The 11,009-nt window shown below is 35.4% G+C and overlaps 1 protein-coding gene across 2 annotated transcripts in view; it reads left to right on the top strand.

Annotated features, from left to right (window-relative positions):
• The window catches only part of LOC143031823 (uncharacterized), an 88,915-nt gene that overhangs the window by 58,678 nt on the left and 19,228 nt on the right, over positions 1-11,009 (top strand). For both annotated transcript variants that reach the window (XM_076196161.1, XM_076196153.1), the window contains exons 12-13: positions 7,041-10,446; positions 10,819-10,930. In XM_076196161.1, coding sequence (XP_076052276.1) covers positions 7,041-10,446; positions 10,819-10,930 — 3,518 coding nt within the window. The remainder of the gene's footprint in view (positions 1-7,040; positions 10,447-10,818; positions 10,931-11,009) is intronic.

Raw genomic sequence — 11,009 nt, 5'->3', positions numbered from 1 at the left:
CCACTTGCTCCTCATGCCGCCTACATAGGTGTCACCGTATGGAAGTGGTTAATGGACTATGTAATGGTGCCCAAAAAATAAAATTGGAAAAGTTCTGGACATAAGTGTGTTCAGAGAAGAGAGCCAAAACAATATTTGGATGAAGAAAAATTGAGAGTGGAGAAGGAGTGAAAGTGAACATGTTGAATGAGGAGGAAGAAAAGGAACACTAGGAAAAGCTGAGAAGAGTATGGGATATAGTGAAGAATAAAGAAAAAACATGAGTAGAGGAAGAATTGGTATGCTTCAAAGGAGAAAATACTAATTACATAAAGGTGCTATGTGGAAGAAAGGATGATAAGGAATAGGAGAGACAGTGAATGGTGGGATGAAGAATGGAGAATGTTGGTGGCAGAAAAGTATGTGAAGAAAGGGTGCAAAGAGTAATAATTTTTGCTTTGAGGTTCACTGAATAGAAATCTGCTGCCCAACAACAGCTGGCAATGGTTCTTGAACCCTCCCACAGATCTCTGGGAAGAAACTATATACTGTTGTCCGTCTTGGTTTTTTGTGTGGAACTGTATTTACCTAGTAGGATTTTGTGGGAAGAGAGCTATGCTCGTAGTGACTTGCTATTGAATCTTTCTGCTTTCGGTTTTTTCTTAAAGTCATGTATAGTTTTAGCACTCACTGTTTCCTCATTCAGTTTGTTCCAGGTATCTATCACTCTGTGTGGGAACCTGTTCTTTTTCAGATCTCTTCTGTAACTGTCTTTCTTAAGTTTTTTCTCGTGTCCTCTTGTATTTCTTCTGTCCTATTTTAGTAGGTCATCCCTATCAAGAATTTCCATTCCTTTCATAATTCTGTAGATGGTTAGCAAATCACCTCTTTCTCTTCTTTGTTCCAGGGTTGGTAAATTTAGTTTATCCAATCTTTGTTCATATGTCAAATTGCAAAGTGTTGGTGCCATCTTTGAATTCTTTCTAGATTCTTTATTTATTTATTTTAATTTTATTTTATTTTATTATTATTATTTTATTTTATTTATTAATTATTATTTTTTAGTTTTTACTAGATGTCCATAGTGATGCTACATATTCCAGTTTTGGTCTTATCAATATAACTAGTATTTTTTTTTAGTATTTCTTCATCCATGTAGTCAAAGGTTACTTTCATTGATCTTAATAAGTTAAAAGTTTGTCTGCCTAATTTGTTGACATGTCTGGTGTCATGTCATTTGAGATAGTTACTCCTAGGTTGCTCTCCGACTTTACTTTTTAACTTCCTTTGTACCAATTTTATATTGACCCAAGACTCTATTTTGCTTTTTCCAATTTTATTTATACATGGGGGGATGGAGAGGGGGGGGTCGCCGATTTAATGAAGCAGCCTTGCTGTGGATGTGCTGTGTCTTGCGACACTGCTTCTGACCCAGGGCAGTGGACAAGGTGCAGGGATGACCCGTCATCCAGGAGGTGCAAAGATGAGAGGGAGGGTGGAGGGGTGTGGAGTGTATTCAGTGATGGAATGGGGGGGAATGTTTTTATGCCTTTTCCTTTTTGTTTACCTCCCTTGTAAGGGGAAAAAGCCTTGGTATATGTATGTATTTATTTATACTACGTTTCGTAATGTCTAAGTTTACTTCACTCTTCTGACTCCATTTCCAGACTTTGTTCAGATCTTCTTGAAAAGATTTGCACTCTTCCTCTGTACTTACTCCCTTTAATAGTTTCTCATCATCTGCAAAAAAGTTCATATAACATTCTACACCTTCATCCACATAATTTATATAAATAACAAACATTATCAGAGCCAATACAGAGCCTTGGGGGACTCCACTTATCATATCTTCCCAATTTGAGTCCTTGTCTCTTAAGTACTTAATTTTTCTTCCGTTCAAGAAATCTTTCATCCATTCCAATAATTTTCCTTGTATTCCACCTATTATTTAAATTTTTCTTAGTAGGTTTTTGTGTGGTACTTTATCAAAAGACTATTGTAAATCCAAGAAAGCACAATCTGCTCGTCCGTCTCTTGTATTATTTCTTTTAATCTTGAGTAAAAGCATATTAAGTTTGTAGTACATGATCTTCCACTTCTAAAACCAAATTGTTTAGGATATAGTATTTTGTTCTCTTCCAAGTGTTTAATCCATTTATTTTTAATAACTCGCATATTTTTGGAATTGTGCTTGTAAGGGATACCAGTCTATAGTTTGTTGAATTTTCTTTGTCTCCCCCTTTGTATATTGGTACAATATTTGTATTTTTCCAATCTTGTGGTACTTTTCCTTCTTTGAGTGAGGAGTCAATTATCTTTTGTATTTTGTCTGTTAGTTCATCTATACATTCTCTCAATATTCAGTTCGCAATTCCATTGGGCCCATGTTACTTTCTGACATTAACCTCTTCAGTACGGGCCTTAAATCTCGTGGGCAGCAGCCGATGCCAGCTGTACGATGTGTCGTAATAATACTCGCATCATAAAATATAGTCACTGCTTATATCGATCGTTCTCTCACCCATGAATTTTGATAACCATAGAAAATGTGATTACAGACAGTTTAGAGCAGTGGTTCTTAACCACTTCAATACGGGACTTAAATCTCGCGGGCAGCAGCCAATGCCAGCCGTATGACGTAACGAATTAATATTCGCATCATAAAATATAGTCGCCGCTTATATCGATCGTTCTCTCTTTCACCCGCGAATTTTGAAAACCACAGAGAATGGGATTCAGGGCGCATTTGGGAGAATGTAAAAACACAGGGGCGACTACAATAAATATAATCAAGACGCCGATATGGCAGCGTCGCGAATCCACTTGCTCCTCATGACGCCTACGTGTGCGGCACCGTATGGAAGGGGTTAACTTTTTTTTGGCAGCGACCCAAAATTTTGCACAAATCAAGCATCGCGACCCAAGCCTACATAGATATACGAATTGTTTTTATAAGTAATATGATTATGCTTTTAAAAGCGGGTTACAGAAACAAAATTACATGCTGGGATGTTTATTAATACAAGTAGCACATATAATTAACAGTGATATATGAAAAAAATATATTTGTAGTGGGAAAATAATTATTTTCTGCAAACCCTTAGCGACCCAATAAAATGGCTTGGCGACCCAAATTTGGGTCGCGACCCAGGGGTTAAGAACCACTGGTTTAGAGAGTATGTCACTACGGAGGGGCAACTACAATAAATATAATCAAGACGCCAATATGGCAGTGTCGCGTATCCACTTGCTCCTCATGACGCCTACGTATGCGGCACCGTATGGAAGGGGTTAAGTTTCTTTATTTGGTCCCTTATTTCTTTCTGTGTCACCATTATTTCTTTCATTTTGGGGGATCTTTCTCGCTGTCCTTCATCCCAAATTTGTGAACTTTCAAATGTAAATACAGACCTAAAATGCCTTGTCATTACTCCTGCCATTTCTACATCTTCTATGTATTATTTCCTTTGTGCAGTTTCACTATTTTATGTTTGTCTTTTAGTTTATCATTTACATATCTGTAAAATAGTTTAGGTTGGTCATTGTGTTCGTCTATTATATCTTTTTCATAGTTTCTTTTTTCCTCTCTATGTATATCAACATATTCATTTCTCAGTTTGATGTATGTTTGCCATTTGGTATTTTTTTTTGGGTCTTTTTTTCAATTTTTCCAGGCTTTGTCTCTTCTATCTTTAGCATCACTACACTTTTTGTTATACCAGTACTATGTAAACCCTTTTTTGTTTCTTCTTAGGCATATATTTATCTGTTCCCTTCTTGTATTTTTCTTTAAATATGTTCCATTTCTCTTCCATCTTTGTTTCTTCATTTGCAAATTTTTCCCAACTAGTGTTTTGAATTTTGTTTTTTTCCTAAGTTTTACAGAGTCTGTTTTGTTGTACATTAATCTTCCTTCTCTCTGTTCCTCATTTCTTCTCACATTTTATTCTTAAAGTCTCGAATTCTATTAGTATGTGGTCACCCTTCCCAATTGGTGTCTTGTAATTCATTTTTTCCATGATTTCAGGTTCAGAAGTGAATATCAAGTCTAGTCTCAATGGTTCTTCATTGTTTCTATATCTGGTATTTTCCTTGACCCATTGAGTCAATGTATAATCAATGGTCAAATCCAGTAGAATGTTGCCCCAGAGTTCCTCTCCACCTTTTATTGTCATTTCTTCCTGTATTTATTTCCTTTGCATTAAAGTCACCCATAATTACTATGTTTCCTCCATCTATCAGTACCTCAGATAATTCATTCTTTGTGTCTTCCAGTAATTTTGAGTGATCTCACTATCAGACCAAGCCTGTGTTTTTGGGAGCACATATACTACTATAAATTTTCTACTTTTCATGATATTATTTTCAACTTTAATCGTGATCATTTCCACCTTATCAATAACTTCTGTTATCTTTATCACATTTAAGCCCTTTCTAGTCAATAACATGACTCCACCCCCCTGTTTATCCATTTTATTTTTCGACGAATGGTTGTATAGACCTTGTTCCATCATACTTGATGGTATAGGACCTTTAAATTTTGTCTCCATAATTCCCATTATATCTGGTTTCTCTGTTAATAAATAGTTATTTAATTCATTTATTCCAGAAATCATACTGTCCATGCTTGCATATGCCACTTTTAATTTTTCCTTCTCATATTTTTTGGTTTATGTATCCTTTTTTCTGATGTATCATTTTCTCAACCTCAGATCCAGTACTCTCCCAAAAAAACTCCTTTTATTCAGTTTCCGTTCTCTCACTTTTTTCATTAGGTTCATGTCTTAGTGACTTATCTTTCTCTATTTCTTCATTGTTCATTTCCTTTTTTATCTATACATTTTTGTAATTTTCACAGTTAGCTAGTTTTGCTGCTTTCAATAGTATCTCTTCAGCTATCATTTGAGTCTTTAGTTTGATTTTCATTGGCCTATAGTTTTTTCTATAGAGAATGTGCCCATTCTATGCATGTCTTTGATTTCCTTCTCCAACTCTTGACCCTTGTTCTGAACCGCTTTCAGTATATCCTTTGCAATTTCTTTCTCCTTTTTCCCTTTGGTATTTGTGTACATTATGTTTTTCTGTGATACCATAAACCACAATGCATTTCTTTTTATCCACTGTGTCTCTTACCCAGTTTACCTTTTCTTTGATTACCTTAATTACTGTTTCTTTTGCATTCTCCTCTACCTGCTGTAGTACTATTTCTTTGAAAGATATTTTTTTATTTCGACGTTCCTTTTTCCACTGATTTTTTTTTGTGGTCACAGCTTGTAATTGCTCTTTGACCTCTTTCTTCAGTTCTTCATTTTTGTTTCTATCCTCATTTTCCTTTCTTTTGTTTTCTCTTTTAACCACTTCCATACGGTGATGCCTATGTAGGCGTCATGAGGAGCAAGTGGGTATGCGATGATGTCAACGTCAGTATCTTGATCATATTTATTGTAGTCATACCTACGTAACCTCCATTCTCTCTAAACTGGCTTCATCATATTTTCTATGGTTATCAAAGTTCAAGGGTGAAAGAGAATGAACGATTGAGCACAGACTTTATTTTTTATAATGCAATTATTATGACGCAACATCGCACGTCGGGCAGCTAATGCTGCCAGACGTGCGATGTTGCGTCATAATAATTGCATTGTCTAAATCTAAATTGGCTTGGGTTTAGTATAGATTTTTCTTCCAGATGTTTAACCCATCTACTTTTAATAATTTTTTCACATATTTTAGCTTACTTCCTCCTTTATATATTGGTACAATGTTTGCATTTTACCTGTCTTGTGGTACTTTTCCTTTTTTGAGCGAGTATTTTATTATAGTGTGTATTTTATCTGTTAGTTCCTCCACGTATTCCTTCATTATCAAACTTGCAATTCCATGCAGACCATGTGATTTTCTAACATCTATGTTTTTTATTTGGTCACTGATTTCCTTTTTTGTTACGGTTATTTCCTTCATTTGGGGGGATTTCTGTTTCTCTATTCCTTCACAGTTAGGTGAGTTCTCAATTGTGAAAACCAATTTGAAGTGGTTACTCATAACTTCTGCCATTTCTTGTTCTTTTGTGTATTCATGACTTCCTTGGCGTAGTTTTTCTATTTCTTGTTTGTTTTTCAGTTTACCATTCACATATCTGTAAAATAGCTTCGGCTGATCCTTACATTTTTCTATAATTTCCTTTTCATAATTTCTCTTTTCCTCCCTGCGTATTTTTACATAATCATTTCTTAGTTTGATGTATGTTTGCCATTTGCTCTTTTTTTTTTTTCCATTTTCCAGTATTTGTCTCTCTTATCCTTGGCTTCACTTCATTTTTTGTTGTACCAGTTTTTTACGTATATTCTTTCTTGCTTTTGTCGTGGAACATATTTGATCACATCCTCATAAAAGATTTCCTTTAGTATATACCATTGCTCTTCCATCCTTTTTTCTTCACTAGGGAATTTTTCCCAGTTTGCATTTCGAAAAAATTCTTTAAGTTTCTCAAAATTCATTTTGCTATACATTGGTCTTCCTATTCTATGTTTCTCCTTTCTTCTTAGGTCCATTTGCTCTTTTAATTTGAATTCTATTAGTAATGTTCACTCTTTCCTAATGGTGTTTTGTATTCTATTCTATCTACAATTTCAGGTTCCGACGTGAGTACTAAATCCAGTCTCGAAGGTTCCACATTGTTTCTATATCTAGTATTTTCCTTTATCCATTGGGTCAATGTGTATTCAATGGTCATATCGAGTAGCAAGCTACCCCATATATCCTCTCCACCCCTCACTGTCAATTCTTCCCAACATATTTCTATGGAAGTAAAATCACCCACAGGCTGTTGCCAGTTACCTGAATGCCATGGGTCTTCTGCAAGAGACCAGAGTAATGGATTGAGTGATCTTACTCTTCAGTTATAGAACCTAACTTAGATTTACACTTGATTATTGAGAATTACCAGTAAATCAGAATTGCAAATGTTCTTTATAGTGGGGGTTAGGATGGGAACTGTGAAATTTGTCCATGTGCTAATTTATTCTATAGTATGTATTCATATTATTCATTTTTCCTTGCAGAATCACCAGCAAAAATATGCCCAAGGTTGAAATTAAGTCCAGCTAAGTCACCATACAAAGGATATTATGCAACTCCACAGAAGTCACTCTTTTCACCAAGGAAATCAATTCAAAGATCAATATATTTCTTGAATCGTAAAGAATATGAATGTGAATTGAGGCAGTCCCCATCAGGAAATTGTGTAACCCCAGTGAGTGAGACAGAGGAACATACGAATGATCCAGTGGGAGCAGATAAGGATAGTGATTCATGTTCAGATGAAAAAGAATTATCAAATCAGTGTGATGGTAGTGATGAAATTAAGAAAAATACTTTAGAAAATTATGATAAAGCTTACTGTGAAGAAAATAATGAAACTCAGGATGATCTTAATGAAAGTAGTGAAGCCTTCAAAAATAGTTGTGAATCAACAGAGTCAAGTTTGCCACTCATGTCAGCTTACACAGAAACAAGAAATGATGAAAATGAAAACACAGTAGTACCTGAGTCTCTTGTTGAATCCAAATTAGCAGATGAAAGAAGGCTGGTGTCACCAGATTCAGTTCATCCATTATGGTCAGAGCATAATCACAATGTCAAGGATGTCTCACTACTAAACTCTGCTGACAAGCAGCATAAAGTTCAAGCAGAGGATAATGAAGCAACATTTGACAAAAAATCTAAATGTATCACTAGTAAAAGGAGAGGAAAGAATGAAGTAATATCAGATAATATAGATGCTCTTAAATGTACTGAAGCTGATATAACCAAAAAACAAAGTAAAGGTATTATGGAAGGACATAGTCATCTAGTTTCGACACATGAAATCTCAGAAGGGAATGATGAAGTGTTAGGATCAGAAAAATCAGTTAATGATAAACCTGATATTCACATATTCAAGGATAATGAAGCTAGTGGTTCAGTAAGTCATAGTGCTGATAATATTGACAATCATCTCAAGAAGAGTGTTGATAAGTTAAAGAAAGATTTAACACTTATCAAAGATGTTCTTGATAAGTCTGACATAAGTATCAGTTGGGAGAATTCAGGGGAAGCAAATACTGAAGACACAAGGGAAGACTTGCAAAATGATGTTATTACTCTGCATGGTGTTGATACTGAAGGAAATGCAACACAAGTCACATCCCATGGTTCTAAAATTGATAAAAATTTCTGGAAAATTGATAAGCAGTTGGCAGAGATGCATGGCTTCATATCTGATCAGAATGTAGGTACCATGATAAAACCCTCTGCAGAGCTTATAAGCATTGGTGGTAAAGAAAGTGGAGGAACTAATAGCTTAGAAAATCAAATAAGAGATTTTATTGATGAAGAAAATACAGCGACTGGCTGTATTGAGAAAGAAAATTTTGTGACTTGTGAGAAACCAGAGCAAGATGATACCCAGTGTCATAGTTTGTTGATAAGGGAAAAGGGAGGGAAAATTCTAAAGGCTGAAAATACTCATTTGAAGGATATTGGTAGTGGAAATAACAAAGAACTAAAAGCAGCAGCAGAATTGGGTGGGAGTTTAATAGTATCGCCAAAACAATGTCAGAACTCAACCAGCCCCCAGGAATCTTCTAGATCAGATCATCTAGGTAACACACCACAGAATGAGGAAGATGAAAGATCAGATGAAGCTGATTTGAGAAGAGAGTATAATGAAGAAAATAAAAGACATGATAAAAAAAGGATGTCATTTATGCCTGTGAAAGGAATTCCCTTAGAGGGAAATGGTGCTAACAGTAAACAGGGAGAGAAAGAAAAAAGTAGTTCTGGAAGTGAATTTAGTATAGAAGAGTGCCCAAGTCCATCTGACACAGATAACCTTTTAACTTTTACACCATTGCCCAATACTCCAAGTAAAGAAGTGGCTCGTATTTGTAGGGACATTGTGAAAGAAAAATGTGCTATGGTTGCATTCCCCTCAGAATCTCCTCTGAAACAAAATATTGGTAGTAAATCACCTGTTAGGGGAATAGTGGCAGTACCTGTTAATAGAGAAAAAGCTTGTGTAGAACCAATTGATTTGTCTAACAGACTAGTAGAAGTACATCAAGAGTCTAATGCTACTGATAGTGTCAAAAGGAAGAGAGCTTATGAAGTGAAAAGTGATGAAATTAAGGAGCTTCCTTGCTCTAAGGTCAGACGTATTCTTGACCTAAGTGCATCTGGGGACAAAAGTGACTGGGAAGGTAAAGGTCAGGAAGTGGAAGAGGAGAAGGAGGAGGAGGAGGAGGAGTCAGTGGTTCATGAAATGAAGTACTGCAACCCAGACCTGAGTAGTAGATGTTTTGAGCCAGGAAGTACATCACTGTCTCTTGAGTTAGTTGAGAAGGGACATAGAGCTGGTGAAGATGACAGAAGTGATTGGCAAAAGACAAAGAACCAAAATTCCTTAGTTAATCTTAACAGTATTTATTTAGATGATTCTTTAGAATCAGGAGGTACAGGCAGAGTCATAGAGGAAATAAGTGATGAATATGAAATTAAAGAAGATCATTTATATGTTACTCCTTTTATTAATATACTAACTATGAACCTTGAAGAAACTCCCCAAGAGGAATTGCATAAAGAGAAAAGAAAAAAACATTGTAAGAGAAGATCAAAAAATAAAACTCCAAAGAATACTCCAGAAAAACTCTGTAAATCTTCATATGTTCAAGACACTGAAGAACCAGATCATTGGAAATCAAGAATGATCGATAGAAGTGAATCAGTAAATTGGTGTCTAAGAAGTAGAAGTAAAAGCTTGAGCAACATGAATGAAAAAGCATCAAAAGAAGAATCTGGATCAAGCTGTGCTCAAACAAAAATTCATGATAAAAGAAGAAAGAGAACTCATTCCAGCCCTACCATTCCAATAACCAAATGTGGCAAGCAGAACCAAAGCTGGCAACAGTTGTCTGAAAAGGATGTGTTGAACAAAAAGGACCTAAATAAGAAACAGACATTAGGATATGAAGATAAAGAACTGAAAGAAAGTGATTTTAAAGATTCAGCACAGAAGAAAAAAAAAGAACAATCCTCAAGCTGGCATGAGATTCAACCTGACAGTGGTGCTACAAATGAATCAACATTTAATTTGGAGGTAGCACATGAAAGCTGTGATGATGTCATGGAAAAGATGGAGCCAGGGAGCTCAGACAAAGTGGAAACTAGACTAAAACAGAAGAAGTATGCAATGAAAGAATTTTATAAAGATACTAGGGAGAGTCAGAACTTAGTTATTGATCAGGAAGCTAATCTTACACAGGGAGATTTGAAGGATGGGCAGGATTCTGCCTCGCCTGTCAGTGTAGAGTCCTCATCTAGCTTTAGTCAAGATAAGCAGAAACTACTTCTTTCATCAGCCCCTCAAGAAGTTTGTTACCTACTGGAATCTGAATCCTCTATTGAAGCTACTGAAACAGAAGATAAAAGGTATATCTTATTGTCTGATTTTTTTTTACTGGGTTCTCCACATGGGGTATTGACTGCATACATTTTAGGGACTTCATTGATTAGTCATGCTGCATTCTTTTATGATTGGGGATCAATCTCCACTCAAAGAATGAAGTTTAGATAATTTTTTAATTCTGACATTCTTTTCTGTTACCATCTTAGAAAATGTCCTTTATCACTTGCATCTTTGATGCACTATTTTCCCCAAGGATAGAAGCACTGTTTATTAGTGATAGAATACTTCATTGGATTTTGTCAATAGTTAATGTGTCAGGTATACATGAAACACATTGTTTGATTTAAATTAGATAATTATATTTGCTATGCTAATCAAACTCTTTGTGATTCCAGACAGCGTCATCCAAGACAACTCTCTCAAATTTTAAAATCTGGTAGTTCATTAGAGATTGCCAAGAGTCCACAAAAACAATTGGCAATCATCAACACTCATGAACAGTTTGAAGTAAGATGGAATGTACAGTATTTTTTATTGCATTATAATCCAGAAATGAGTCAAATTAACTCACAAAGATAGTGTATAA

The sequence above is a fragment of the Oratosquilla oratoria genome, chromosome 1 (assembly GCF_046742065.1).
Source record: "Oratosquilla oratoria isolate Oo_2021 chromosome 1, ASM4674206v1, whole genome shotgun sequence".
Lineage (NCBI taxonomy): Eukaryota > Metazoa > Arthropoda > Malacostraca > Stomatopoda > Squillidae > Oratosquilla > Oratosquilla oratoria.
The sequence above is the reverse complement of the archived record's forward strand: the minus strand, read 5'-3'. Positions and strand labels throughout refer to the sequence as shown.